This window comes from Nuphar pumila, chromosome 4 (genome assembly GCF_984573655.1).
Source record: "Nuphar pumila chromosome 4, dmNupPumi1.hap1.1, whole genome shotgun sequence".
NCBI classification, from domain to species: domain Eukaryota; kingdom Viridiplantae; phylum Streptophyta; class Magnoliopsida; order Nymphaeales; family Nymphaeaceae; genus Nuphar; species Nuphar pumila.
The window spans coordinates 125,502,033-125,520,245 of record NC_143252.1 but is presented as its reverse complement, the minus strand read 5'-3'; the positions used below and the strand labels follow the sequence as shown (position 1 = coordinate 125,520,245).

Below are 18,213 nucleotides of genomic sequence, written 5' to 3'. Positions count from 1 at the left end.
TGCACTTACTAGTAAAAGACAATAACATAATAACTGATGCTAAAAAGAACACATAAGCAAACAAAAGCACCACTTTCCTAGATGTCACCAAGCAATAGCTTAGGAAAAACAATGACACCTTAGATCGGCCAGCTTTTGCTTCATTCACAATAAATGGAAGAAGGTATGGATCTCCATGTCCAAAGACGTTGCTTGGACGCAGTGCACATGTCACTAGGCCTTCAGTATCATTTGCATGCAAGACCAGTGACTCTGCCTGAGCCTTTAAATCATTATGCATCTCTTCAAACTGTAAATATTGAGTATATTCAAAACCTAGACAAATTTCTAAAGAGTAAAGACCAATAAAGAGAAACAAAAGACAATTGAGTGAACAAATATGGATTAATGAGATGCTCCTGGAATGGAGGCATACTCTTGAAGCATATGGCAAGTGCTCATCCCCATTATCCATGTCATGTACACCATCAAACACCACATCTGCTGAACTGTTGTATATAAGCCTTTTTACTTTGCATTCTCTACAAGCACTAATGACATTCTTTGTACCTGGATAGGCAGTGACATGCATTTACTGAACATTAGGCCTAAAATCGTTAACAAGTAGTCTCGTTCCACATGTTAGTTCCAGTTGAAATTCACATACCTTGAACAATGAGTTTATACTGAGACAGAAATTCATTGGTAGATGAGACCAATATATCCATAAGAAATACAACAGATGATCCTTCAAATGCTGCAAATTTTTTTGTCAGGAATTAGGTCTTTCAACAATCACTTTCAGATGAACTACAAATATATGCGATGAGTAATCCACAGAAAAGTGAAAGATGATCACGAAACAGCTAAATAACTGCATGAAGTGGAAAAAAATAATACTGCAAGAAAATGAAAAAACTTATCCAGAACCCAAAAAGGAAAAAAAATGCTTTAAGACAATGAAGATAATCATTTCAGTTTCTAAGAAATGACCACTTATAACAGTTTGGAGGTTTCAGGTGAAAAAACACAAGCTAAGATGCACAGGCAGTAGTGACTTAACAAGTAAAGAAGATAAGATTACGAAATATAGACCATAAAACTACTTCAATTGTTTATAAGTTATAAGATCTATCAACCCTTTCACTATGATAGATCATGGATTAAGAAGAGGAAATTGAAACGGAAAAGTGTGCAAACATCATAGTTACTAGAAGCTCCTAAAAAACTCAGAAGCTTGCTTCCTGGGAAGCGCAATTCAGAAGCACAAAACCATGTGCTTCTTTCATTTTTCAAAAATCTATGTGAAGTTCACGTCTCCCATTATGAAATAAAACGTTTGCAGATGTTGAAAATGCACATATGTTAGAATAATCGTTTTTCTTTTTTAAAGATGCATTCAAGTAAAATCACAATCTTTATCTACCTTTTTTTTAATCTAACTCCCTACTAAATCACAATTCTTATGCTTCTAAATGCCTCATGCTTCTTGCATTATTAAGGCATCTTCTAAGCACTCACGCATTGTGTATAATCTAGGTAGTTATGAACTTACCTAGCGTTTGAATGCCACCAGTGTGTAATGTCATTTCATTACACTAAAAATGGCAGTTTCATAACAACAATATTATAACCTGACTGCTTGGCAAACTAGAACTATGCTAATATATGCAGTGCTCCTTCCTCATAAAGTTCAAAAATGAACAACAAATCAAGGACAAACTTATGCAAACTTTACTTCAAATCTGATTGTAGGACAAATAAGTACAAAAAATTAGAGACCCTACTATGTGTAATTGTCCTGTTTATTACCATTTTGTATGAATATTGTGCCGTTCCTAAACACATCCTTCAACATTCGACACATTCAACTGATGGTGATTACCCAAGTACTAGCATCTTAAACCGGTCACACACCCTTTTCAGTTTAGAAGAGTCGGGCACCAGAAATGGTTAGACAATCTCTTTTTCTAGTTTGTGAAAATTGGTTAAAATGCTAGTTTAATGGGTGAACATGCCTTTTTGAAAATGAAAAAAAAAATCACTCCAACGGCTCAACGTGATCAGAGCCTCCAAAAAACAGAGAAGCATGACCACAAATGTTCCAGCAACTGACACTACCTTGAATCATGCCTAATGCAATAATTCATTTTCCTTTTGCTAGTACTTATATTGACATCAGTTTTTGGAATTAAAACGTATAGGGAAGCATGACAGGGACACTTCCAAGACTGATGAATCATACAAAGCTAGCCCTGTGTTAGACATGATAAGCAATGCAGGAACAGGCATATTCATAAACATCATGTCCAGCCAAGACATGTAGTAAGTTCAAGCCTGACAGTCACACCTCACTTGCACATTTCAGGCAAATATAAAAGAGGATCGTTCCAACACCACAAAAGGACACAAAAGGCAAAGCCATCAATTGGATTTACCCAATCCACATCTACTATACAGATTACACCCATTGTGTGCGAGTGTGTGTGCATCCGATCACTTACATTGTACCACTTGAAGCAGCACCATCATGATGCCCATTCAGATTACATCAGATTGATACATCAGAAAGATATTGGCATCCATTCTTAAAAATTTTGAGCCATGCTAAGAGGAAAGTGATTAAGTCTCACATCTAGTTCATTTAGTTTGAAGGTGCCACTGATCTGTCTCCCTCTTGAAAGATAGGAAATCAGAGAGACTTGAGAGTATTCCATGAAGCTCACAAGGAAACAGTAAAGCAGCAGAGTTACAACAGATTTGGAAGTTGCAAAATTGTCTCCTTTTTGTTGAGCTGTACTTATTGAGGACCAGCACCACCTATTCCAATATTCTCTTACCTTTATTAAGTTCATTTGTAATTTTTGCACATCATTCGGCTTTTCTGTCTACAAAAATTGACCAGATCTTTTAGTCTTCTTCCAGACCCAAACTTGATAATGGGGAGCTTGCTGCGATTCTAGCATCCATGACACTCAACATTATTTTAGTGTGAACCAGCACTTTCTTGAATTCTAGAAAAATCCCACTGATATTACCATTGCTTAGAAAATCAAAATTGATCTTGCTATGGCATTACATTGCAAAGGTTCCATTGTTGTGATATTCATCTATGAGATTTTGTCTGTTATCATACCATTTGGTGGATTTTGTATTCAAATGTACCATTTTCTACTTTGGTTTATGTTTCCTTACTGTCATCTCAATTTAGCAAGATTCAACTTAAGGTCTTTGTGGTAATACCAAGATTCAACGTTGTTGGTAACTCAGTTATTAATTACTTCAACAATCATTAACCCATTAAAAAGATTAATATTTTCATCATTAAAACCCTTCAAATACATCACATAATTACACTGAATCACTATTCAATATGTTTTCCATATTTCCAGTATTGAACACCCGCTAATTTGCCAAATACATGTCGATGAAAGATTCATCCTCAACTCCTTTACCTTTGTTTGATGCAGTGTCATGAATCTCGTTCTCTGGAAATTTTTGGCAAGGGGAAGCCTCACAATGGTGAAAATTTCTGTTGCACTGTGGAAATAGTACCGGCATATGTAAAAATTTCTAAAAAAACATAAGAAATATCTTGAAAGTGTCGTCTTTTTTGTAGTATATCAGCTTTGAGTATATCCTGATAAAATTGTGATATTTTCCTGATAAAATCGTGATATTTTCAACACATCTCAGACATATGCTACATAGGTTTGATGTTAAGTTCCCATCAGTACTTGGCAACAATGACTAGTGTTTAATCACACTATTCAAACTTCAAACTAGAGTCCATTAAGCACTTTGAAGTTCATAACCCCATTAAACCTCTTAAAGACAAATAATTATGACATAATCTCACCATACGGCATCTGGAAAGCCTAAATTGTCCTCAAAATTCGAATTATGTGCCACCACATTATTCTCAGAAAGCCAATAAACGCACATAAAACCATTTAATTTTCATAGCACCAACAAAATCACAAGCAAGATCGTCCAAATTAGTCTGTTTCGATAATTCTAGAAATTCAATAGGTCAAAATGGACGCTTACCAAAATTTACCTTCATCACCTCTAGAGAAGGAGCTAGAGCATCATTCTCGACTTAATTTGACTACATACTGATATCAAACTCACGATCCTCCATTTTCCAAAACTATATTATCCAAACTAGCTTAATTCAAAAGATCAAGAAATCCAGGAGGGCAAAACGCTCATTTCCCGAAATGTAGCTTCTCCATCGCTTTCAAACAAAAGGACTAGGGCAACATTTCGTCCGAATTTCATTACTCTCAGTAGATCATACTCACGATCCTTCCATTTTCCACAATTCAAACAGGCAAAAGATAAGAAAAGAAAAACAAAAAAAGGACGAGGGGATCGAGATTGAAACTCCGACCTCTGACGAGCTGCGATTTGTGGCCAACGTCGACCGGGAAATACGAAGCGGCGCCGGAGAGGAGCGCACGAGAGAGATCGGAGTCCTCCTCGTCGCGATCAAGGACCAAGGACGGCCAGGCATCGGCGATCCTGACCGTCCACCGGCCGGATCGGAGGAGCCTGACGACGAGAGGCTTCCCAACGAAGCTACGGCCTCCGAGAACCACGCATGTCAGCACCTCCGAGCAGTTTCCAGCCGATCCCTCTTCCGTCGCCACCTTCTCGGAGCGGTCTCCGGCTTCCATTATTCTTTCCTCTCACCGGCCGGCGGAGAGGCAGAGGGCTCGGTTTATGTATAAATTCGGGGAGAAGTCCCACGAAGAAGTTAACCACTGTAAAAATATTATACATATCCAATGGAAAATGACGAAAGCTTTTTTTACAATCTATAAAAATACTCAACTACCCTTTTTCATATTAGGACCTTTTTTCTCCCCTTGCTTACGTCACTTAGAGTTGAATTTAAAAAGACAGGACAAGCAACTGCTTAAAATAATGAGCTCTCATCCCAAAATATCCTTTCACTTTTTTGTTCAAATACCACCTCGATGGTACCCTACTGCAACCTTGCCTTGTGAATTTCGATCTCATGATGTCCCATCAACTTGTTGAGTAAATTTTTTTTTTTTTAAAGTCTAGTTGGGGGTTGGCTTTCACTTTTTTGTTCAAATACCACCTCGATGGTACCCTACTGCAACCTTGCTAAAGAGGATGTCCCTTGTGAATTTCGAACTCATGATGTCCCTTCAACTTGTTGAGTAAATTTTTTTTTTTTTAAAGTCTAGTTGGGAGTTGGCTTTCACTTTTTTGTTCAAATACCACCTCGATGGTACCCTACTGCAACCTTGCTAAAGAGGATGTCCCTTGTGAATTTCGAACTCATGATGTCCCTTCAACTTGTTGAGTAAATTTTTTTTTTTTAAAAGTCTAGTTGGGGGTTGGCTTTCACTTTTTTGTTCAAATACCACCTCGATGGTACCCTACTGCAACCTTGCTAAAGAGGATGTCCCTTGTGAATTTCGAACTCATGATGTCCCTTCAACTTGTTGAGTAAATTTTTTTTTTTTTAAAGTCTAGTTGGGGGTTGGCTTTCACTTTTTTGTTCAAATACCACCTCGATGGTACCCTACTGCAACCTTGCTAAAGAGGATGTCCCTTGTGAATTTCGAACTCATGATGTCCCTTCAACTTGTTGAGTAAATTTTTTTTTTTTTAAAGTATAGTTGGGGGTTGGCTTTCACTTTTTTGTTCAAATACCACCTCGATGGTACCCTACTGCAACCTTGCTAAAGAGGATGTCCCTTGTGAATTTCGAACTCATGATGTCCCTTCAACTTGTTGAGTAAAATTTTTTTTTTTTAAAGTCTAGTTGGGGGTTGGCTTTCACTTTTTTGTTCAAATACCACCTCGATGGTACCCTACTGCAACCTTGCTGAAGAGGATGTCCCTTGTGAATTTCGAACTCATGATGTCCCTTCAACTTGTTGAGTAAATTTTTTTTTTTTTAAAGTCTAGTTGGGGGTTGGCTTTCACTTTTTTGTTCAAATACCACCTCGATGGTACCCTACTGCAACCTTGCTAAAGAGGATGTCCCTTGTGAATTTCGAACTCATGATGTCCCTTCAACTTGTTGAGTAATTTTTTTTTTTTTTAAAGTCTAGTTGGGGGTTGGCTTTCACTTTTTTGTTCAAATACCACCTCGATGGTACCCTACTGCAACCTTGCTAAAGAGGATGTCCCTTGTGAATTTCGAACTCATGATGTCCCTTCAACTTGTTGAGTAAATTTTTTTTTTTTTAAAGTCTAGTTGGGGGTTGGCTTTCACTTTTTTGTTAAATACCACCTCGATGGTACCCTACTGCAACCTTGCTAAAGAGGATGTCCCTTGTGAATTTCGAACTCATGATGTCCCTTCAACTTGTTGAGTAAATTTTTTTTTTTTTAAAGTCTAGTTGGGGGTTGGCTTTCACTTTTTTGTTCAAATACCACCTCAATGGTACCCTACTGCAACCTTGCTAAAGAGGATGTCCCTTGTGAATTTCGAACTCATGATGTCCCTTCAACTTGTTGAGTAAAATTTTTTTTTTTTAAAGTCTAGTTGGGGGGTGGGCTCGGGCTGACCGCTACTAAAAACAGCCACCCCCCATGTGGAAGAGGGATTCGATCCTGAGCCTTCAGCTTGACACAGGACTCTGCTAATCACATGGGATACCACCTCGATGGTTCAACTTGGTGAGTTGCTCCTACTAAATAAGGGGAACCTTTTAGGAGCGCAAAAAGTTTTGTACAAGGGAACTAAAAGATGTACATTCGAAAGTAAAAGGTTGGTACATAAATTAAAAACCTACATGTGTGCATCCTTTGCTTTGAGGTTGAAGCTGGACATACTTCAAAGGAGGAGTTTGGGATTTTTACATCAATAAGCTTGTGAGTGGGAGGTGGTTTTCCTTAGTTGCACCCAAAAAAATTGTTTTAAATATTTTATTAATTGATTGTAAATAAAATTCGAAGATGTAGCAACCTAGAAAACCTGGGCGGCGCACACTGATGGCATAACAGAAGATCTAACTGAGAAAGTAGAAAAACAAAGCATGACTGTTTGTTAGATTATCAAAAACTTCGTTGTGTTTTTCACTAAAAGTTCAAAATATATTAATCAATCAAAAATTATATGCAAAGGCAAAAGGCAACTATGAAAAGAAAGATGGAGACATAAAGATGGAAGGATTTACTTGCAGACCAAAAGCTAAAAAGAAGACCATCTGATTTGTTGAAAGAAATCAAAACAAAGCAATGGTGAAAAGAAGTGGGCGAAAAAAGATCTTTCACCCATGGTGGTGGGAATTCAGCCCTTTCAAATACCAAGCACAACCACCACAACTACACATATCTAGTAACCAGATGCTCTCCCCAAGCCTTCTCATTTGCAGAACAGGGTCGTTGGGGGCGTTTCACCAAAAGTGTGCGTCCTACAACCAATCCACTAACAACATTTTCGCCTAAAGATTCAACCACTAATTTTCGTGAAACACAAAACCCTGCCCTAAACAAAATATTAAAGAATCATTCAATAGAAAATAACAATTAAATTCAACTCAAAATCAAGTAGAACAGTAGATCATCACGTTAGAATCAACCTACGTGCATAACAGTACAGAACAAAGAAATCACATTAAGCGTCGGCCAAGGTTAGAAAACGTCCTTAGCTCCGGCGATGGAGACACTGGCCAAGAAGTTTTTCGCGTTCCTTAGCTCAAACACAACACACAGATTAACCATCAGTTGGTCGACGTCCGACCATCATCCCGAAGGATGCTCCCACAATGTAGGTGGCTTCCAATCAAAGTAAAAGCAAAGGAAAAAACTCTACCGTTGAGCAATACTCAAGCAAAATTGAAGTTGTCTTTCACGTTTTTTAGGCTGCTACATATAAGAACCAAAAGGGAGAAGAGGCGCCGCTCTAGGCCTCCAATGATGGCTGGATAGTCCAAGGACAGTCCTTACTCACCAAGCTGGGTCCAATATGATCCAAAATCAAACTCTACTCAAAAAACCCAATACACCCTCCAGTAGGGTAAACGGATCCTAACATGATATTAGAACTAGATTAGGGTCCACAGAGAGAATCTGGAAAAACCTAATAGTTGGAATTTTCAGCTATAAAAATGATAAAATTCACAAATATTTTATAAATGCTAGAAAAGTAGTTTTCAGACAAAATAATATTTAGAATTGCCAAAATAAATTCTGAAAGCTCCAAATATGACATTTTTTGTCCTGCAGGGCTGGTTCAAGCTTGATGTGAGCTTGCTTGGCTTGTGTATTTGGCCTCGATGGTACTTCTTTCTCGAACGTGTTTTCAACATGTCCTCTTCAAAATGCGCTACATCAATCCCCGCTCGGGCTCAAAAGGATTCATCCTCGGAGCCTGTTCCTCATCAGTTGAATCACCATAATACATGAAAACATATTTAACATTGAATACATTAGAAGTATTATAATGTCTTAGTAAATTCAACCTATATGCATTTTCATTACTTCTCTTAAGAACTTTAAGAGCATTAATATAAAGACTTGTCAACTTTTCATGCATATTCAAATGTATCATTTCTTTAGACAAAATAGGTCAAATAAAATCACCGGGTTCAAAGATTACCTGGAATTGCTTTTTATCCGCAACCTCTTTGTATTTTGCAGTATTTTCAATAAGATTTTGTTTTACCTGTTAATGAATCTCACGAAGTGCATCTATTCTTTCATACACAAATTTATGAAATGGCCAAGCTGAGCTAAATCAACTACAGAGAAAGAGTTAGTACCATACAAGATTTCAAAATGACTAAAACTTGTTGACCTATTAACATATTTATTAAAAGCAAATTGAGCTTGCAAATAAGGTCAATATTCTGATTATTCTTACTATAAATTAGATACCATCAAAGTAAACTAAAAGAGTTTTTCCTATGTATGACTTAAGATCTTGATTCATGATTCACATGGAAGTAGAAGGTGCATTTGATAAACCAAAGGGCATGACTAACCACTCATACAAACCATCTCTAGTCTTAAACTCAATCTTTCACTCATCCCTTGGTCTAATCCTAATATGATGATAACCGCTATGAAGATCTAACTTGGAAAAGACCCTAGCTCCTGCTAACTGATCAAGTAAACCATCTAACCTGGGATGAGAAACCTATACTTAACAATAATCTTATTTATGGGTCTACTATCTATACACATCCGTCAAGTTCTATTTTCTTTGAAACAAGCAATGCAAGAATGATGCAGGAACTCAAACTCTCCCTAACATATCCTGCCTATAGTAGATCCTCAACCTGAGTATACAATTCCTCATACTCGGTTGGACTTATGCAATAATGTGAGGTGTGGTAGAGATGCTATAGGCTGGAGATTTATCTGGTACTGGACCTCACACAAAGGAGGTAGTTCTGGTGGCAACTCCTTGAAAAAAATATTACTAAACTACTCAAGAAGAGGTCTAACATGAGGATCTATGACTTGACTCTCTAGAGCTGGGTCAGACACTAAAAGTAGGTAGCATGTGGTAATTCCTGACAAAGACTCTTTTAGTTCATGCCTAGATAACAACACAATGGGTGGTCCTGACTAACTAGGCTTATGTGATGGGCATATGCATGTAGGTCTCTAGAAGGTGTTAATGTGATCTTCTTATCCTTGAACATGAAAGAGTATGTATTAGTTCGGCCACTATGAGTAACCATCCTATTGTACTGCCACAAACTACCAAAGATGAGATTGCTAGTATCCATACAAAGCACATCACACCAAACATGATCAAAATATGTGTTTTTCATAGAAAACTTAATTAGACACGGGCATGTGACCTTCACATCTATGCACTTGTGCAACCATGACAACTGGTAGGGTCTAGGATGTTTATGTGCTTCTAACTTGAGTTTAGAAACAACCTCTACAAATATGACATTCTCATAACATTTTGAGTCAATAATGAACCTATAAATCGTTCCCCTTATCGTGCATGTTGACTAGAAAATGTTAGTCCTCAACCATCTATCTCCAGCTTCCTACTTATAAGCTAGACATATGCGCCTGGTGATCAAGGCCTCTCCCTGATCTACGTAAAGAGTGTCCTCTTCTAGCTCTTCTTTTATTTCCTCGTAGGATCACCCTCTATCTCTTGACTTAGTTCTTCATGCACCTCATCCACGAAAAGCGCCTTGGACTGGCATTCAGATGCTCTATGGCCCATATCACCACAAGTATAACACTTGATAGTGTTGCTCGAACCCACATGACATGCCTGGGACATAGGGTTGGTTGGAGCCTTGTTCTTACTAGTCTCATGAGCAAGTTGAGTAGAAGGGGTTGGCTTGCTTGGTTACGAGGGATGTATACGTGTAAGAGCCTTAGCAACAAGGGTTATCCTACTCGTAGCTCTCAGAGAGACTTCTCCCAATACTTAGCACATTGGTGTGCCTCGAATACAGTCTCACATTCTACAAAATTAAGCATGTTTTGTATCCAAAAGTTTAAACCTCCAATATATTTTAAGACAAGCTTCTCCTTATCTTTTATGAGGTTGTTGTGAGCTACAAGTTTAGTGTATTGGTCTACACAACATGTACCTTGAGATTTTGATATCTCTAGTACAACTTGCAACGGTAATTGTATAGAAGAAATTGGGTGCAAAGCTTGCGATTCATATGCACCTACTCTGTGATGTGATAGGAGTCTTTCTTTGGTTGTGTTGGGTTTGCCTAACTTGGCACTACCAAGTTGTTGTCTTACCATTGAGGTGAATGGCAACAAGACCATCTCTTTTGTGGTTGAGGACTTCCTTGAAGTTCATAATTTCATCTACAATATTAAGTCAATCAATAAATTCTTTAGGACTACAAGCACCAGAAAATTCAGAGATTTTGAACTTAATACATGCAACCCAGTTCTTGGGGCAAACCGAGCTATGATGCCAATGTGATGATGCTGACAAACTCATAAAGTGGCATCCATCCTCCTCCTCCTCATCCCTTTGTGCTCGATTGACCTCCATATCCACTAATCGTTGTGCCATTGTGTCCAACTGACATCAGAGCTCGTGGTCCTGCCTATGCAATACTCGCATCTCTTCGTTCTCATGTTTCATGTATGTGCCTTGTCTATGCCTTTCTCTTGGCATGGCAGTGTCAGATCGAGCCGAATTAAGGAACTTGACAAGTCAAGCTCTGATATCAATCTGACAACGACTAGGAACAAGAATGACCTATGAAGGTCAATGATAATAATGTGCATAAGTCGCAATGACAACAGAAATAAATGTAGAAAAATGATAAACAAATTAATGCAACAAGAGGCACTGTTTAGGCACTGCTTTATGGCCCAAACAACCCGTCAAACAACCTACTAAAGAATGTTTAAATGTTGTTTAAAATAAGTAGGTGCTACAAAAAAAAAGCTCTTAGAAATGGGCATTAGATGACCAAAAATCTAAACCTAATGAGTCCAATTGCGTCGTTAGGATGTTTCATCAAATAGTTGGTGTGCATCCCACAACCAATTCACTAACAATGTTTTTGCCTAAAGATTCAACCATGAATTTTCGTGAAACACAAAACCCTACCATAAACAAAATATTAACGAATCATTCAATAGAAAAATAACAATTAAGTTCAACTCATAGAACAATCGATTAACACATTAGAATCAACCTAGACACTTAATATTGCATAACAATCCATATAGAACAAAAAAATTGCAATAAACGTCAACTAAGGTTAGAAAACATTAGTAGCTCCAACAATGAAGACATTGGCCAAGAAGTACTCTGTGTACCTTAGTTCCAACACAACACAAAGATACACCATCAGGTGGTTGACATCTGGCCATCCTCTCGAAGGATGCTCCCACAACGTAGGTGGCTTCCAATCGAGGTAAATATTAAGGAGAAAACTCCACCGTTCAATAAAATTCAGGCAAGATTGAAGAAGTTGTCTTTTACGTTTTTAGGGCTACTACATATAAGAATTGGTAGGGAGATGAGACCCAACATCTCTTTTGGGGCCAAGAGGAGTTGTTCCCTAGGCCTCCAATGGTTGATATTGAATCCAACGTTGAGGGGGGGGGGGGAGAGGTTTCAATGACTCTCCTTAGATCCTAATAGATGGATCTAGGGGGTCCAAATCCTTACTCTAGCCAGAAAACCCAATACACCTACCAATAGCCTAAACAGATCTTAATAGGTTGCTAGAATTAGATCCAGGTCCCTGGAGGGAATCTGAAAAAAAAACTAAAGTTGGAATTTTCAGCTACAAAAATTATCAAAAATCACAAATATTTTCTAAATGCTAGAAAAGTAGTTTTCAGACAAAAATAATATCTAAAATTTCCAAAATAAATTATGAAAGCTACAAAAAAACTTTTTTGTCCTTGAGGGCAGGCTCAAGCTTGACGTGAGCTTGGCTTGCATATTCAGGCTCGATGATACTTCTTTCCCCAGCATGTTTTTAACACGTCCGAGGTTGAGATGTGTTGCATCACTTGTGTACAATTTAATTTGTATTTATATAAACCATATTCATGTATATTTTTAGTTGGCATCAGTGTGACATATTATACCTACTTGTTATATATGAGTTAGTGCACATTAGTGTGAACTGAGAAGTTCCATATCCTTGAAAAGGGATATCAATTGTTATGGCATGGCACCCAACCCACAACCCTCCTCTTTTAACCTTATGTTCCATTGGGTAATCCATGATTGAACAACTAAATATATAATAAAAATGGAAAATGATTGTAGTGTATGATAAAAATAACATGTTTTTCAAAATACAATACAATTTTTTAAATTCACATGATGTCTAAATTTTTGGCTTTAAAAGAACCTTTTTACCCTTCGCAGAGGCGAATTTTCTCAAGATATGTGAACTTCCTCTCAAATATGCAAATATGTGATTTTCTGCCCAAATATACATTTTTTCTCTTAAATATGTGATTTTTCTCTCAAATATATGATTTTCTTCTCAAATATAAGAATATACAAATTTTCTCTCAAATATACGAATTTCCTCCTAAATATAAGATTTTTCTCCCAAATATGTGAATGTTATATTGTATTTGTGAATGTCCTCCTGCTTATGCCATTTTTTTTACGAAGGTTCGCACATGTGTAAAGACATTCGCAAATGTGAGAGTATTTAGTAAAAAGTTCACGTATTTTGAGGACATTCACAACCAGAAAGTACAGTTTTTTTTGTGTGTATATATATATATATATATATATATATATATATATATACCACTCACCTAGCAAGGTACCAATGGACTTGCACATGCTAAAAGGCAAAGGGCCTCTAGCGGTACTTTTACAAATACCAGGCAGAAGACTTTTTGTACTTTTAAAGCATTAGTAAAGGCTTTAGTGATGCTTTTGAAGTGTCGCTAAAGGTTCTTTACCTTTATCAATACTTTTGCAAATATTAGGTAGGAGACCCATTGCATGACATGTTCTAACGTTCGCATATACAACACAACATTTGCAACCATGAGTTGCAAAGGTTTCCAAAATGTGAAAACATGCTTTTACTAAAATTGCATAAGGGACACAAGCATGAGGACATTCGTGTGCGAAGGTCAAAATATTCACAATTGTGAGAGTATTTAGTTAAAAAAGGTGCACATGTTTTGGGGACATTCGCAACTCATGGTTACGAATGTCTCCAAAATGTGCGAGCCACCTTTTAAGAAAATCACATAAGGGGCACAAGCATGAGGACATTCGCACATACGTGTTTATATATCTTGTTTTGTTGTGTTTTTTGGATAAATATAACATATTTAAGAGAAAAATCACATATTTGAAGAAAAATTGCATATTTAAGAGAAAATTCACATATTTGGAAGAAAAAATATATATTTAAGAAAAAAGTCACATATTTGCATATTTGAGAGAAAATTTACATATTTAGGAGAAAATTCACATATTTTGAAAGAAATGCACATATTCACATATTTGGGAAAAAGTTCGCATATATGGAGAATATTCACTTGTGTAAAAGGTAAAAAGGTTCTTTTAAAGCTGAAAATTTGTGATTTTTGACATTTGACAAATTTTGAAAATTGTAGGGCATTTCGAGAAACAGATCATTTTTGCCATTCAGTACAATTATTTTTCATAATAAAAAGTTAAAAGAAATTTAATTTTGATTAATTGAGGTGGGAATACACTATCTGGATTTTGTTTGTACTCCACCGGATTAATTTGTATCCATTCTCATATTCGGGCCTGATTCTAAAATTTTGGATTTGAATTCGGATCTATGTACCTTGACCCATCTCATATCTGACCTTTTTGCAACCCTAACCCTGGGTGCACCTAATGAGGGCTGGTAAGCAAATAGGTTGCTAGGTCCTTTGCCTGATTGCATGTACTAGTGTTGCTTGAATGATTGACCCTCAGTACCATTAAGAGATTGGACCTTACAACATGTTTGGCTCCACGGCAAATGAGCTGTATTTCTCGAGATTGAGCACCACACCCATCTATAGAAATGCCAAGATGGGTGGCTGTCAAGCAGATCGCCACCGTGCCGCGACGCTGCATATAATGTGAGTACTTTTTTTTTCTGAATGCAAGCTGGGGCTACGCAGAACCAACCAGTTATACAACTATAATGTGAATACTTATATCAAACCCGTGTGCTAGTTCAAGTATGATCAGTCAAATTAATGGTTGGCACGGCAGGGTTTGATTGTCATGCGACCTACCCTCTTAACCTCATTGGTTGACCGGCAAATTGAATTAACAAAAGACCCTCGCTCCTACCCACACCAAGAGAAAAAGGAAAAAAAAAAGTTTATGGACAACAATGAACTTACTTCCATCTTAAGAAGAAAAATGTCATCTTGATGGGTCATTAAGATCTGAAGGAAAAAAAATTATAAAGCAGTTTAGACACAGGCTTGAGGGCCGTCGATTCCATAGTAACAAAATTTTTGGGAGACTTTCAAGATATTTTCTTCATTTTCTATTGGGATTTTTACAAAAAAATCCCCACCACCAAGAAGTAAAAATTGTCTGAAGGATTCAAAGTTCAAAAGTGTGACAAAAACAAAGAAAACATATGGTATTTTTAAAGTACCACAATTATGTTGGTGTTTCTAACTTTTACGAGAATATCATTTTTTTGTGATACCTAAATATGTATCTCAATAATTGTCACTATGTTCGGTTGCACCCACTTATCCAGGAAAGTAGGATAAACTTTAAATTTCATTGTGAGAGGTAAAACGCAATTTCCAAACCAATTAATTCTGCTTTTCTTGATAAGTACTTGCAAGCATGCAGCACCTTAAGGTTAATAAGCTGAGAAAATTTCATTGTCGACTGCAATTGGGGGAACCCAGATTGTCCTATTTGTCTAGTTCAGTTGGTATCAGCGTGACAAATACTGCGATATTTGCAGATTTGCAAAAAATACCACGATATCAAAAGTTTAAAATTTTCAACATATCACAATATTTCAATAATATTGCAATGCTTTTAAAAAATATCACAAATTTTTCGTGATATTAACATTGTCAGCCACACCTTGAGGGAAAACAGTTTTTCCTTTTTTAGCTTTACATTTTAAAAAGTATTTACGGATATTTTGCCGATAAAAACATGAAAAAAAATAAAAATGTTAATCACAAAAATTTGACTGCCCTTATCATGCCATTTTAAACTGTTGTTACTATGGTTGGTACATCCAAACACCATCCTTTAAGTTATGAAGCTTCCCGGAGAATAGGTCTACCATGAAAGATCAAGTATGACTGGCTGAAACAAATGAATGCAGTTGAGGAATGAAACTCAGTGCTCATGAACCATGTTTCAACATTTGTCCCATATCTCTATTTTTCAGATAGATAGATCCCTGGATGTTAACCCAGACAAGCAAAACGAAATAGAGATTGCCCACTTACTGGTTAAACATCAAATTATCGATTCAACTAGATATCAGTGCATTATTGATCTCATATATTTCATGTGCAGTTTTCTGAGCTAGCGGCTCATAGAAATAGGCCTGTGGAAACATACGATAACATTCAGTGTATCACCGAGGTTTTGTGAAGAGATATTTTTGCAAGATTTTCACAGGCATGAAAATCCAGACAAAGTTTCACCTATTTCCAATATATCGTGGGATCATGCTTTTGTTGAGATGCTATAAACATTTTTTTTTGGAAGTTTTCAATTTTTTCATAGTTTTGCATGTTTTTGAGAAAACACAGCGATTCCAGACCAACATGATTTATAATTACCATTTTTGGAGTAGCGATGCATGATACATGTAATATCCAATTACAGGTGCGGGTCCTCAAAGTGCTCATTTGACAGCCTGCATGTGAATATAACCTAACAAGAACATGTAACGTACGGATCTAGTATTGAGCTAACAAGACGAGGCATAATTCTGGTAGCTCCAATTCTGAATAATATATCATATACCTGAATCCGGAACTAGTAATGAACGATACGGGGTTCAGTGCAAAATGGTTCGAAGTAATTTAATCATGTTAATTTCATACAAAATCTACTACTTGGTCCAAAACTTACCAGTCATGAACTAATTATACCAGCCACATCCTCCTAAAAGTCTAAACCCCTCATGTTATAATCATGTAGTCTCGAACCAGGTACTTATAGCAAATTCACGCAGGACTCAACGTACATGACCGAGTCAATCAAGTTAAACTTCAACCTTTAGTAAACCACCAAGTTGACCCAAAACTTAGTTGGAAACCAATCAAGTGCACGTCAATACCATTAATCCAGCAGCTCATTTGTATGTATATGGCTCACAAATTTTGGATGGGCATTTTGGTCCTTTTTCAGCCTGCTTCCTTCATTGATCACAGATTCAGTTTTATGTTGCAGTTGGGACAGTAACATGTCAACTGCATTTTAGATGTGGGGGGCCCTTCATAACTACACTTGACTTTTGCAGAGAACATAAAATATGAAGAGGCTTATCTTAAACCTTCAACGTTGTGGAAGATGTCCTTTGATAATTCTTAACATCCCTTCCCTTTCCAAGTAAATGAAGATTTAAGCCGCAGAGCCATGTTGACCGAGCAGATGGTGACAGCCCATGACAGTTACACAGAAAGCATGACTCTAGCAAAGATCATAAATTAGGTCATCCTATCTGCTGTTTACGCCCCCTCCCCCAAACTATCTTTTCTTGACAGAGCTCCCAGACTATCTTAAACACCACAAATTAGTTGGAGGTAAACCATTCTCCCTAGCCAACACGACTGTAGCTGCCCAAACCGTTAGATGAAGGATCTCTCTCTCTCTCTCTCTCTCTCTCTCTCTCTCTCTCTCTCTCTCTCTCTCTATATATATATATATATATATATATATATATATATATAGAGAGAGAGAGAGAGAGAGAGAGTTTGCAGAATCATTCGCACCATCAACTCGTGCTCAGCCAAGTCAAAAGACCAGATCTGGCTCATCATCGGCGGTAGAAAGACGTGGGACAACGTCCCCTGCAGATCATATTTGAATTCAGCCTATAGGAAAAAAGTTTGATCTTGTATTTTTGGGAGACAAAAGGCATGCAGGAGAACGAAATGCCAAAAGATCTGATCCTAATGAAGTTGAAGAACCCACGGACCTTGAGCATTTGGTAAGGTGACTTGTGAACATTCCCGAGTTGACAGGATTTAATAAGTTTTAAACCCGTAGGAAGCATGCTTTATGCAACATCAAAGCTGGGGGCTCCGCTTGTCTGGTAGGAGCAGCTAGGGCACGTCACCTTGTGTTGAGACGTTGCATGTTCAAATCCCAATGGTATCATTGTATAATTGGTTAGGGGGGTCTGCCTAACCCCAGCTTGTCTTTCAAACAAAAATAAAAGAATCTGGGTGTAGTCTCTTGTGGGCAGGGGACCTCAAGGATTTTACCAACAGGCCTGTCAATACGCAGTCAATGTTGAGTTTTTTTTTTTCCCTTTGGACTAGCAAAAAATAAGCAAAAAAAAAAAGATGAAGAGACTCGGTCCACAAGTTCCAACCACCATCCACAACAATCCAGTCTTTCCGAGAATTGCTTGATCCAGCTAAATCTTGAAAACCCTTATCAAATTGACTGTGAAGCATATGACCTGATGGAATCTTAGAAAGAACGAGCCCACGACTCAGACCACGGTGGGCTCCAAAAAATCGGCCAGTAGCCCAGCCAGCCCGATCTGGACTGTGACAAACGACAGAAAGCTTCAATAAGTCCTTCAGCTGAACAGT

The 18,213-nt window shown here is 37.4% G+C and overlaps 1 protein-coding gene and 1 long non-coding RNA gene across 4 annotated transcripts in view; both read right to left on the bottom strand.

The window, feature by feature from the left end:
* Positions 1–4,683, bottom strand: part of LOC149840940 (3beta-hydroxysteroid-dehydrogenase/decarboxylase-like) — a 40,085-nt gene extending 35,402 nt beyond the window's left edge. For all 3 annotated transcript variants that reach the window (XM_090003481.1, XM_090003482.1, XM_090003483.1), the window contains exons 1-4: positions 4,376–4,683; positions 647–736; positions 416–549; positions 119–289 (exon numbers count right to left, since the gene is read on the bottom strand). In XM_090003481.1, the coding sequence (XP_089859607.1) occupies positions 119–289; positions 416–549; positions 647–736; positions 4,376–4,661 (681 nt within the window). In that variant the 5' untranslated portion in view covers positions 4,662–4,683. The remainder of the gene's footprint in view (positions 1–118; positions 290–415; positions 550–646; positions 737–4,375) is intronic.
* Positions 4,684–8,044: 3,361 nt separating this feature from the next.
* Positions 8,045–11,976, bottom strand: LOC149840939 (uncharacterized). Its single transcript, XR_016431615.1, has 2 exons — positions 11,752–11,976; positions 8,045–8,344 (listed from the first exon to the last, which is right to left on the bottom strand). It is a non-coding gene; the product is annotated as an uncharacterized LOC149840939 (long non-coding RNA).
* Positions 11,977–18,213: the final 6,237 nt, after the last annotated feature.